The sequence below is a fragment of the Montipora foliosa genome, chromosome 13, assembly GCF_036669935.1.
Source record: "Montipora foliosa isolate CH-2021 chromosome 13, ASM3666993v2, whole genome shotgun sequence".
Lineage (NCBI taxonomy): Eukaryota > Metazoa > Cnidaria > Anthozoa > Scleractinia > Acroporidae > Montipora > Montipora foliosa.
The window spans coordinates 35587545-35600920 of NC_090881.1; the positions used below are offsets into that span (position 1 = coordinate 35587545).

Below are 13376 nucleotides of genomic sequence, written 5' to 3' on the forward strand. Positions count from 1 at the left end.
AGTTTTTTTTCTAACGTATCAGCTAAGTTGCGAAATGCGCTACCTGATTTTACCCGAACCACTGAGTTTACTACTTTTAAAAGAGAATCGAGGGTCGCATTTTGTACAGCGGCTTTTCTTGTTAATTAACATATCTTTAAATATTGTGTATTTAGTTATGTACCTATATGCGCTGTATTTTAGCTGTAAATGTAATGTCTCGAAGATATTAGCTCTTGTAGTTATTCTGAAATTCGAGATGAAAGTATGTATGTTACCTTTCGCAGGGCGCATGCGCACACTTTGTAATCTGCGATTCCAGTGCTTACCATATGGCAGATAAAATGACTTGTCTCTTGAATATATAAGCCATCGAATTCTTACGTTAAATTGACAAGGGCGGTTTGGAGCTGTGAGTAGGCGTGGGATTTGTCACATATGGTTTAGGGGCCGACATATCTCTCCCTCAATGCCGTACCGGGAGGTAAGGTCGGTAGCAGAAAGCAGTGAAGGGCCAACTGCGTCCAAAAGCGATCGCACGGGCCGAAATCCCGGGATGACTCGTTTGGTACGACGCTCCAGCGCCGGTGTCTGGAGGTACTGCGTTTTTCTCTCTTGTCGAAACATTCCTTCAGCGCATGCGCAAATGTTCTGGCTCTTCGATACCTAGACTACCAAAAAAAATTAACATGCTGGGTTTTTTTTTTTTTTTTTTGTGGTTTGTTTTTTTTACCAGCAATTGACATTTCAGTTGATTTTAAACGTAACGTAAGAACCGTGCGTGTCTGGTGTTGTCTCAGACAGAGGCGAGAGATGGTTTCATGCAAACTGGGACGCCTAAAATGCTCTGTTGTAAACATGGCGGTTCACGAGTGAAGTTTTCTCTCTGGCCTTTCTGTGGACGAATTCCAGGATCTACTGACACAATCTGGGCAAGTTTTGAAAGCTAAAACCTTCAATCGATGCGTTATTTTGCTGGTAGGTCTGGGTGGCCCGACACTTATGAAAAAAACTATGAAATGAGAATCGGTAGTCTTCCCTTGTGATGGAATGGCAGAATTACCCAGAATTCTTTTTGGGCATGAGCGAGGCAACTTAAGAAGCACGAGACTGGCCCTCATCGAATCAGAGGAAACGATTTCTAGCCAGGTACTCAGGAGTAGGCCTGGTGTGTGCTGTTAACGTAGAGTCTGGATTTCTGAACAAGTTTTTATCATAGAAAATTGGCGAGAAAGTTGTGCTTTCTTTTTGCTGTAATCTAGCTGGTGTCAAAGAAACGGTATAATGTAAATGAGAGAATATTTAATTTGTATTTGCAGATTACCTGTCCTCTTACTACTTAAGTCAAAATCTACATCTTTATGCAATAAGCGCATTGAAAATTTCCTTATATTGGTTTATATCCAGAACGTGTCGGGTGACGCCGGTCCTTTAATTGCACAGGAAACCATCACGCAACACACCTCGCGAATGGCTTGTAATTACACGACACTTTGTGGATATAAACTTGGCTTACGCGATAACGAAAATAAAATTCTCTAGGAATGTTGAGTATAATTTTTATGATCGCTGCACGTATGTAACACTGTAAGATGTTTTTTCTTTTCTTGGCGGATAATTTTTTGAGGATCAGTGCACGTAATGCCACTGTATCGACGAACAGGAAACAATTCGGCTTGCGGCATTGACGCGGTGTAAATATGTTTTATTTTTCGGGTCTGAGTTTTCGAGACACGCACGGGGTCGGAGTTTTTCCTGTCTGAGTTTTCGAGACACCCAGGGGGGTTCCCAGGGGGTCGGAGTTTTGCCGGTCTGAGTTTTCGAGACACCCAGAGGGTCTGAGTTTTTCGGGTCAGTTATCCGTTTCTCGAAAGTCCCGAAAACTTTTCGGGTCCGAAAAGCCATTTGTGAGACTGCCAACCGCTTGTTTTGGAAAGGCGACCTTTTAACTTGCTTTCAAGCTAACTAAACGAAATATGTCTGTGAAGTTTGACGACTTAAATCCTCTCCGTTCTTGAGATACAAAAGGAATTGTGACACCCGAAAATGCCCCGAAAAGTTTCGGGACTTCCGAGAAACGGGCCCCTGGGGTCTAAGTTTTCGAGGTCTGAGTTTTGGAGAAGACGTTTCAGTCATGTTACATGGCAGATCCACAAGGTCATGACCGCGAGGACACTGGATTCCACAAACTTCCAACTTTTCATTTGCAATGTGTTGACATGTTTTCGCACCGATTTTGAGCGATTTTCGAAAGAAGATGGCTCGATATATTGACGATAACATCAAAAAGCGTAGCCGTAGTCCATCCCCTAGAAATGGATATCACAGAAGTCGATATTCGCGCTCAATGTCTCGCTCAAAATCGCGAAGTCGAAGCGGCAGTCGCGAGAGATCTAGAAGCAGGAGCCGAGAACGTCACAGGTACGTACATGTGTATTAATTAAAAGTTTTAGTAGATCTTCTAACCATTCATATCATGGCTTAACTACAGTATGCATGGCCACTTGTTTCCATATCATGGAATAACAAAAGCTGCCATTGTTGTGTGTCTCGTTCTACAAAAGCAATCTTCTAACTAATTTGCATGTGCTGGCCCTGTGTCATCTGTGGGTTGAGTTTGTTCGTTCTGTACTCAGCTCCCAGATGTTTTTCTCCGGGTACTCCGGTTTCCCCCTCTCGGCAAAGACCATTATGATTTGATATGTATTAATTTGATTTGATTTCATTTGTGGACATTACCCCACAAGCTATTCAGCTTTAAACATTCCCTTCTAGCGGAGGTCCCTTCTCTTTTTGCGTTCGCTGGGCTGAGGAGTTCAGCAAAAGAGACCTCTGCGACGGTTTCTGACATCTGCAGACTGCAGACTGCAGACCAACCCTAAATCACAATTATTGAAAGCTAACTGCTTGAAAACGGGTTCTTAGACTTAACTACTGTTTATCAGCGCTATTTGAAATGGATGCTCAGATTTAAATACTGTTTATCAGTGCTATTTGTAGGCAGTTTGCAGTCTGCAGTCTGCCTCTGCCATGGGTCGAAACTCGCTGTGCTGAGCATGTACGGCGGTTACTTAGCAACCGAATCCTCATGTGATACTTCATGTTACTGTGGGCTCACTTAACACCAGCAGAATTACTGTAAAATGATACACTTTAATAACCCTACTTTAAGTACATACCAAAAGAATGCATGGGACACAGCAGGCTCAAGTTACAATTAGCAAACATATCATGAGGCGTGCGGTTTGAAGAATGCCGTCCGGGATTGTGGATGGCGGTTGGATCAAAGTGAGTTTCGATCCATGGCATTACAGGGCTGGTGGAACTACTGGCTTGTTTGGCTTGGCAGTGGATGAAAGAACCAGCCAAACAAGCTGGTTCATCAGTGAGTCTCTGAATGTAGCCCTGATATCTGTAGTTTAGCCTTTATATTTGATCATAATTAAGGTTACCGTATTGTCCAAATTTGCACACGGACACTAGACAAGAAGTTCAAAGACACTTTTGACCTGACTGACAATTAATGTATTGTGATAGTTCTATATCTCAATTACGAGTACCACTAATAAGCTTAATACAACACAGTGATGAGTGGTTTCTTTTTGTTTTTAATCCAACATCAACACTAACTTTCCGTGGGATGGGTGCACAAGATTTCGCAAGGGGGATACAGTCGCCATAGTATAATTCATACAGTCCAAGTTGAATGTCAGCAAATTCCCCCCTCCCCCAGTAAGACAATCACAAAAAAAAAACAGTGCTACAGGTCTACTGACAGACTTTTATCATGTCAAGACTAATAATTATTGTCACTGGGACGAATTGGTCTGGATTGTGTGGAGGTCATGTTATTTTAGGTTTCTCAAAAGCGTGGCTCAATGAAAGTGCAAGTTACATTGTACAAGTACATGATTGTATTTCTCAAGTAGGGTAAGCTGTGTTGCCATCCTTCTGCAATGGTTCACTTAAGAGCCTATGTTATGTTATCAACATTCCATGTACTAGTTGCAACTTAAGTCTTTACCTTATGATCATAACCTTATTTCTCACCCTTACAAATTATGGTTATTTATTAATCACTTTGTGATGATACGTAATTCTCAAGCTTATAAATTATTTATGATAGTGGAGCAACAGTAGCCATATGTGATGCAATATTAATTTCTGTCATGGTGATATTTATTATGTAATTTCATTTATCAAATTTTTATTAATTAATGAAGGTACCATAGACGGAAGAGAAAGCCCACTCCAGAGAGTTTTATGGACAGGTAAGTTGTGTTTGTCAAGGATGTCACTGAATGCAGGCAGTCTGCAAATTTAACGAGCTTAAATAGAGCTCCTTTATGTCTGAAATCTAACCAAACTTGTTACAAAGGTTTTAAGTTTTACTATGATCAAGAAATCATTTCCTTTTTTCCTTCAAATTTTGAAAGTGTGTTTGCTTAAAAACCTGACTGGGAACATTTTGAGCTTTGATTTTTATCCTGTCCACCATCAGTCATGTTCAAAACTGACCGATTGGACCTCAGAGGGTTGGATCTAGGGAAAAGTGATATAATAATTTTCTCACTAGCTTGAAATTTCAGTGGGTACGTGCAGCTTATGTATGCAAACTACATTGTATTTTTAAACTAATGGGTATGTGATGTCATTTTCTTCTCGCACCAGCTCTTCCAGGAATTAATTTTTAATTAGTAATGGCAGGCCGCCATGAAAATGGAAAATTCAGGTTTCTTTTTTAAATCAAGGCTTATAACTTGGGCCACTTAGGGCCAGTTATTTAAACAAAGTCTAAATTAAGCCACGGCTTAAGACAATTAGTGGACCTCCAAATCTGTTTATAAGCGGTATATTTTAAGTAGATAAATTGCTGTCTTGTTTGGAATGCAAACCTTCTTGTTATCACCAGCAGCAGACAATATTAAGATATGGCTGTTGGCAATATTGAAAATGGCTTAGAACGCGGTTAAGTTAAACACTGTCTAAACTATGTTTTAATAATCGACCCTTAGTGTTTAGTTAACATTGTTTTGAAATCTGAAGACAAAGAATTGATTTTTTGGCCATAGTAGCACTTTAAAAAAGTTTCCTAAAGGCTTACTGCGAAGGTCAGTCACTTGTTTCTTAACGAGCCAAGTTATGTTGGTAATTATTTTTTCTGTATTTATGGGTTTTTAAAATCAAGTAACAGTAAACAACCTGTTTTTCAAAGTAACATCCCTGGTTCTTTATTTACTTGCATTAGAGAGAGTTCATTTGAAAATGTTATTAATTTTAAACCTGTAACAAGACTTCCAAAATTCTGTCCATGTACTGTGTAATACATGTAGTAAAAAGTCTGATTACAAGCCAAGTGGCCCATCAGAGCCGGAGCTTATCCTGGTTTCTGTGGCACGAAGTGACTAGGAGTATTATTTTACTTCCCCCTGGATGAGATGTTAGTCCGTCGCAGGGTTACCCCCAGCATTTCGCCGGTACCCATTTATACACCTGGGTGGAGAGAGGCACCATGAGAGTAAAGTGTCTTGCCCAAGAACACAACACAATGTCCCTGTAGTTGGCTTGCTTGGCTCCCAGTTGTGGGTGAGAAATCAGCCATTTGTTGTCAGCTTTGATTTAAGAGTCTTCCAACTGTCGCTACAAACATGATTGGCAGTTAGAGAAGGCAAAATGTTTGCTTGACAGTCCAGATGCACATTTATGAAAGGCACAGCAATAATAAGAGAAAAGTTAATCAGATTACTCTCAACTGACTTACAGGCTTGGCTTTTTGGCTGGCATACAGTGCATCCTGGCAATGAATAAGCACATAGGGGTACATGTAATTTTGATAGATCTAGGAGGGCTTTTCTCCAGGTACGGAAACCAGGATGAAGATAATCATGCCTTAGCAATTATATTAGTCTAAGACCAGAAACCCATAAGGGTTGAAACATGTAACGGCCCCTTGTGTGCTGAGAAACAAGCTTCTGAATTTTCAATTTGCTAAGTACCATATTTGGAACAACAACAGCGAGTGCTTTCCAAATATGGTACTTAGCACTGAAAGATTCAACCAATCAGTTCGCGCTGAATATTCGGAAGCTGTGAACACGCGTTACACGTTTCAACCCCTATGGGTCTCTGATTAGACTTCATAACTTTTGACAACTTTGTCTCATGATAATGTTTCAGACGGAGAAAAGCTCGTGAAGAAATCAGTGCTTCTGGAGTCATTGAAGTTTGGGGCCTGTCACCCCGAGAAGCTCCCCCTGAGTACGTAATAAAATGTAATAAAAAAAATGAATACATTAAGCTGAATGTTTTCTTTTTTTATTCACAGCACTCAAATTCATGGTCAGTTAATTAATTATAGGTAGATAGTTATGCTTTCGGTTCGACTTGTTGAGCTGTGTCATTGCTGTGCTTGCGACGGCAATTAGCATGGCAATTATTATTATTATTATTATTATTATTATTTTTATTATTATTATTATTATTAGGTACATGTATAATACATAATGATCAGAGGTCGCCAGCTTTTTTAGCAACAACAATATAACAACACCTTTTTTACACCCTCTTTTTCTTTAAAGGGAAAAGGTGATTAAGAAGAATAGCAGAGAATATCTAGGCTTTCCAATGTAACCTTCTAAGGTGTAGTCTCCTTCGCAGCTGTTTTTTGGATGTCACGCAATGCCCCCCTAAAGAGTGGGACAAGAGTGGCGTGATGCCCCAATAACGGCTGCAAAGGAGACTACCTAGTACAGGAAAGGTAAGTTAGACGGAACCTACAGTTTGTAGTCTTTATCCGAGAAGACTTGAAAGTCTAACCATTTGCAGGTGTAATACCAAGGCAGCTCTTTCTCCTTAGTTATTATTTTTATTATAAAGACACCGTGTGTTGGTCCAGCCCAACAAAATTGACCCCATTTTATAATAAATTATACTGACCCGTGTATAAGTCGAGGACGATTTTGGAGCTTCTTTTGAGGCAATAAAAGGTCAGTACTTTGAGTACTTTGAGTACCTCTTTGAAATTTATCCATAATCCTTATAATAAATAACATTTTTCAGAATTGTAGTAAGTGGAAATGTCAAAATTAATAAAAAGGTACTTTTTCTAGTTCTGATGAGGAAGTTGTCGCTGCAGCCGCAAACAAAAAACTACGAAATAAATGTAAGTGAATTAAGAGCAAGTCACTAAGTAAACATCTTTTTAGTTGAATTTACTAGAAAAATAATTATGGCACTCTTATGTACTTTAGTATAATTAATTTATTATTTTAAGAATTCCAACTGCATGTACAACTATAGCTACATATAGGAGGATACAGACAATTCAAGCTGGCTATTTAATACGGTATGACCATACAAGCGTTTATAGCCAAGAATTGAACTCAGATCATTACAGCCAGATTTTGAATAGAATACTGTCACGCCTGTGACACCTGAAGATTTTAATCTGATCTGTGTGCCTGACAATTTAACATGTCATTATAGAACCCATTGGGCTGAAAATGCTAAATAACTTATTGATCATTTTAACTTGTTTATCAGCTGAAAGTGAAAGCGAAGACGAAAGCAGTGATGATGACAGAAAAAAAAAGAAGCTCAAGAAGTCCAAAAAGAAAAAGAAACGAAAAAGCCGCCACAAGAAGAAGAGGTACAAATTAAATTCTCACTTTTATCAGTATTTATAAAAAAATTATTAGTGTTGATTAAAACCTAATAATTATGATTTTAAGCTTTACAATATATTTTTTTCTAAATTCAGTAAAAAACACCAAAAGAAAAAAGCGAGACATAAGTCAAGCTCAGAGAGTGAGGAGGAATCAGGTTTGTACATGTATTGCAATAAACTCTTTCACTAATAAGCTAAAGTTGATAAAACATTAGGTGTGTTTATTAAATCTTTGTTAGTTTTGTCTTTTCAACAGTTGTAATTTTTTTCGCAGAAAATGATTCTGATGTTGAATGGCAAGAAGCGTGGATAGAAAAGAAAAAAGGTAACTATGTTTAACATGGGAACATACAGTTACATGTATGTGTGCTAAAAAACTTTTGTCCTTGTAGAAATTTCAGCTGTGATGAAAATGAGAGTTGTTCCTGGATTAAGACAAAATTTGTCTTCAGTTGTGTTTTTGACTGGTTAACCCTTTCGCTCCTAGAAAGGCGCCCCACGGTGCCGCATTTGTCGAGACAAATAGTCTGGCGTTAGACAGAGTAAAATCTGTCAAGTCTTACTCCCAGGGGTCAATTGGTTAATGCAGCACCCTCTCAGGAAAAGACCTATTCATCTCATTACCGTAAACACCTGCAGATAAGCCGCACCTTTTTCCCAAAAATTGTCGCTAGAAATCAGGGGTGCGGCTTATCTGTGGAAAATTTTGAAAAAGGCTGCTTCTGGTGTCCAGTTTTCCATCTTAACATCCAATCTAATGCCTGGTTACTAAGCTACAAATGTTCCACTCATGTTCTTGTTGTGATGCAAAAATCTAATAATAATAATATAATATAATAATATAATAATAATAATGAAGTATGTTCTGTTTCAATGTTAATAGCCAGTTTACGTTCTATGAACAGTTGATGAAGAATATGTCTAATTAAAAGACTTGACTTTTGATTTCTTTTAATTTCTTTTAAAAAACCTTTTTTTCCCAAAATTTGAGCTGCTAACTTCGGGGTGCGCCTTATCTGCAGGTGTTTACGGTAGTTTGTTCATTGGAACTTGTGTAGATTATCAAAAGTAAAACTCCACGAAAGGAATGGCAAAGTACATGACTTGTATGATTGTGTAATGTTTTAGCTTTTGTAAAGGAATTAATTAATATTATTTTGTTGGTTACAATGCCTGTGAAAAAAAGTTGAAATGTTCCAAACGTATTTACACTTTGCATGCGTAGAAAAGAGCAAGGAAGGAGATAACTCTGCTGTAGGTCCCATGCCACTTATGCAAGAAGGAGGCAACCAGGAGATAAGAGAGTAAGCCCCACAACAAAATGAATTGTGGTTTAATTTGGTTGCGTTGGGGCAGGGCCATGATGTCGAACTTCACATGAGCTGAACTAAATAAAACAAATCAAGTTCATGATAAGTCCGATGTTTGACTCAAATAAGTTCCAGGAACTGTATTTGGATCCACCAACACGTTTTATATATCTGCGTCAGACAGAACATGTGAGGATGGAGCCAGGGACAAATGTCAGACTTCTCATGAGTCGCACTTATCTTATAACATTAATAAAAATTTGAATGATAATGTAGATTTTCGCTTTTCCATTTGATTCAACATAACTTAAGTTTGACATTTGACCCAACAATCTTACAGCTTACAGGTCAACCCAAATTAATTTGGATAATTTGACCCAAACTACCGTTTAGTTTGTCTCTTGTGAAGTTCAACATTTGGCGCAGGCCTTAGATAATGATTATTAAAGTTGATGTAATTGGCCGGGGTGAGAGGCCAGTGAAGTAGAGGTACATCGGCATTAGCTTACAGCCTTCTTTTGAAACACCCTGTAATCAGTGTCAATCTTAGCTTTGTGACCTCCCATGCATTGCCTAAAGGGCATCTGTGCACATGTAGGAGACCTGGGGTCTGTTTCTCGAAAGTACCGAGAACTTTTCGGGCCTAAAAAGCCAGTCATCAAACTGCAATCCATTTATTTTTAAAAGCTGATCCTTTAACATGTTTTTAATTGTAAGAAAACCTAAGAGGATTGCGAAGTTTCATGGCTTAGAACCTCTGCGTTGCGAAGATATAAAGGGAATTGTTTCACCCAAAATAGGCCCGAAAAGTTTCGGGACTTTTGAGAAACAGGCCACTGGTGACCTTTGTTTTGTTTTAAGTACAAACACGTGGGAGGCAGTGTGACCCAGTGATTAAGAGCACTTGTCTTGAGATATCATGGACACCCCAGGTTCAAAAATCGTCCTGACCACTGGATGTATTTGATTCTGGTATTCTGTGGTTTAACTTGTCTGCTGCACTTGTAAATAGCCTATTGGTTTTTCTCCACACAGTTGGGGTACTTAAAGTTGTTGTTTCATCGATTGTGTTTCAATGGCCCTGAAAAGGCCCTACAGGGGAACACATTTATGGGCAGGGGTCATTTAAGTACATTATGTACATGTATGCATGGTAATGTATGTGCTTCATTCTCTCCAAGACAAAATGAAGAAGTGATGCTCTCACTTATCCGGACAATTTAAGCAATTCTAAAAACAAATTGCGATTTTGAGACGGCAATACCACATTATATTGACGGCTAGTTGGGAGAAAATATATTCCGGAATATATTTTCTCCCAACGCTGTCAATATAATGTGGTGTTGCCGTCTCAAAATCACAATTTGTTTTGTATCGCGATCCATCATTTATAAGGATAAATAAAACTGTAAACTAATCAACCCGCGCCTGATCAAAATTTCAATTCTTTCTACCTGCGAAACGTATTTGTTTGCGTACATCAGCAACCCAATTCAGTGCAACGACGTCAATTTCAACATTAGAACCAATCACAGGATGCAAAAGTGAGACGGCAATACCACGAAATATTGACGGCTCGCGCATAGGCAAAACTATAAGAAGATTGCGATACTTATAATTGTCTCTTAGAGTAGATACCTGAAAAATTCAGACAGCTCCAATGGGATGCGAACCCCTGATGTCTGCGATGCCAGTGCAATGCTCTACCTACTGAGCTTTGAAGCCACTCAGTTCAATGGGAGCAAGTCAATTATTATTTGTTGGAACCACCTGAATTTTTATGGTGTCTGCTATTAGAGACAATACACCTTATTCCAAAATGGCCGCTGATTTATGTGCATACAAATTGGCCCTTGTTGCCTCGTTCAAGATGAAATATTCTTTTGAATTTTAAGCTTAAGAACGAGGCATCAAGGGCTAATTTGAATAAAAACAAAAGAATATTTAAATGGCGGCCATTTTGGAATTAGGTGTATAAATTGCTTATTGCTTGCAAGCATCACTTAATTTCCATTTGTTCTATGGCCCACACTTCATACTTTCTATTTTATTCTAATTAAATTTTGTTCTGTCTTTCCTGTGCACTTACCAGTATTAGTGCCAGAAGTATTGCAAAGACATGCATAAACAAGACGATTATACCAGTTGCTTCACATATCAAGAAAAGTCTAAACGTAATAACAATAACTTATTATTATTAGTTTTGGCGGTGCTCTGTTGCCCGGAGAAGGAGAGGCCATGGCACAGTATGTTAAAGAAGGAAAGAGAATCCCTCGTCGTGGTGAAATTGGTCTGACAAGTGATGAGATAGCTTCATTTGAAGATTCTGGTTATGTAATGAGCGGAAGCAGGTATGCAATATTTTTTATTATATAAATACCAAGTGAGCTTTCGCGCGAAAACATGATATCTTCACACGTGAAAAGATCCACTGTTGCTATGGTTACATATAAAAACACGCCTTTCGATGCCTTCCGTGAAATGATTTAGTATTTCATTGGTGTTTATAATTATAATAAATAGAATATTACATGGACGCTTGGAGATACATGTACAAATTTTCTCTTCTCTTGTTTAAAAACATGTCACTCGTTCGCTGCGCTCACTCATGAAAATTAATAATCTTTCAACACTCTTTAGAGAAATTTCATATCTCCACGTGCCCATGTAATATCCTCTATTTCTTTTCCTTTTTAACAACGTTATCGTGATGATCATCATTTTGACTGTTATTGCTGTTGTCTAATTTATTGTCTAATAAACATTCATATTTATTTAGTAATTACCATGATTAAGTGGAATGCTGCCGAGAGGCAGCAAAATGGATTGCATGCCATGCACAACAATACTGCCCTTGATACTGTGGGCACAACACAGACTTCCAGAAATCTAACAATTCCTTTTTTTCAAAAGGCATCGCCGCATGGAGGCTGTGCGTCTCAGGAAAGAGAATCAGATCTACAGTGCAGATGAAAAGTAAGTTAACTTTTAAGTTAAAAACAGTTTACTCTTGACCAGAAATGGTTTGAACCCAGTTCTCAGTGGACTGGTATGTTGTACATGTATATCTCAGCTTGATCATATCGGTAATTATTATGTAGAGATGGGTTATCTGACGAAATTAACAATAATCTTTTTACATCCAACTCTTCTACTGAATGTGTGATGTGTCAAGTTACTTAATATTGAGGTTAGTCCTTCAGTAATGATATTATGGACGCAGAAGACAGGGGAAGCTATTTCTTGATTGAGAGGTGAAGACTGAATTGCATGTAGGTGTAACATGCAAATTTCCAGACCTGAAAATTTAAATGCTCCTTAATGAGTTTCACAACAGTTGTGGTAGATTTTAAGTGTAAATTTAAGAAATTGAGCTCAAATATTTCAAATGCAAGTTCTCAAAATTTTAAACTTTTTATCTCAAAAGTTTCCATTTTTACATTCATTTGTATGTTACTTTCAGACGAGCGCTTGCCATGTTCAATTACGAGGAAAGATCAAAGAGAGAAAATAAGATCCTTTCAGACTTCAGAGAGATGATCCATCAGAAGATTGGCAACAAGAAGTGATTTCTTAGATATAATTTATTTTCAACACCACTACTTGCAGAGGAGTTCTTTAGTGCAGGTTGAAAGGGCTTGAAAACACCCAGGATCACTCTGGAACTCTGACTAAAAAAATTGTTCCAAATGGATTTGGAACAGACTGATGGAAGATGGAACTGTTGCATTGCTGATAGAAGCGCCCTACTAGAAGGTTTTTTTTCTAACCTGCTGACCAATATAAACAAGGACTTTATTTGTCTGAAAATCCCCAGGGTCTCTTCGGTTTTAGTTTGGCACTTCCAACTGGATTTGGAACAAGCACAAGATAAACATATTGATTTGCTGAGAGAGGATCCCCAATATGAATGCTTGTAACACGCTTACCAATATTAACAATGACTTTATTTTCTAGCCTACATGAAATTTCTTTCACAGTGCCCATTCCTTTGTATTAAATTCAGGATTCCTGGTCCACTTTTCCTCTGAAGTACCCGAAACTCTCCCATTATTATGTTGCCACAGAGCCTCAAGTTGCGATGATATAATGGTACTTTCAAAACACAATTTGTAAATAAAAATAATTATTATTCTTTGCTCAAGTGTGTCATTGTTATCACAATAATTAAATTATTACTTACAAAATGAAACACCATACAATAATAAAATAATTATATTTTATTTATTTAGAAATTCTTACTTTTTTGCTTTGGGCTGACTGATCACTATCACTATCAGAGCTTTCATTTTCCTCATTAAATTTTATATAAGGGCTTGGAGATGTTCTCAAGCAGATCTTATTCCAATTTGAAAAAAGACCAGGAAAATCCGAGCTATCATCTATTAAATTTTTCTCTCCCAAACTACCCTCTGAAAGTG

The 13376-nt window shown here is 38.0% G+C and overlaps 1 protein-coding gene and 1 long non-coding RNA gene across 2 annotated transcripts in view; one reads left to right on the forward strand and one right to left on the reverse strand.

Moving 5' to 3' along the window:
- The first annotated feature begins 2147 nt into the window (after positions 1–2147).
- On the forward strand, positions 2148–13094 carry LOC137983162 (NF-kappa-B-activating protein-like). Its single transcript, XM_068830339.1, has 11 exons — positions 2148–2400; positions 4203–4250; positions 6157–6237; positions 7089–7141; positions 7522–7627; positions 7739–7800; positions 7920–7970; positions 8871–8949; positions 11157–11306; positions 11869–11931; positions 12419–13094. The coding sequence occupies exons 1-11, from the start codon at positions 2237–2239 to the stop codon at positions 12522–12524; spliced, it is 963 nt and encodes a 320-aa protein (XP_068686440.1). The 5' UTR covers positions 2148–2236; the 3' UTR covers positions 12525–13094.
- Positions 13095–13160: 66 nt separating this feature from the next.
- The window catches only part of LOC137983163 (uncharacterized), a 2491-nt gene continuing 2275 nt past the window's right edge, over positions 13161–13376 (reverse strand). Inside the window, exon 2 of the long non-coding RNA XR_011118914.1 lies at positions 13161–13376. This exon is cut by the window's right edge and continues 570 nt beyond it. This is a non-coding gene — a long non-coding RNA (uncharacterized lncRNA).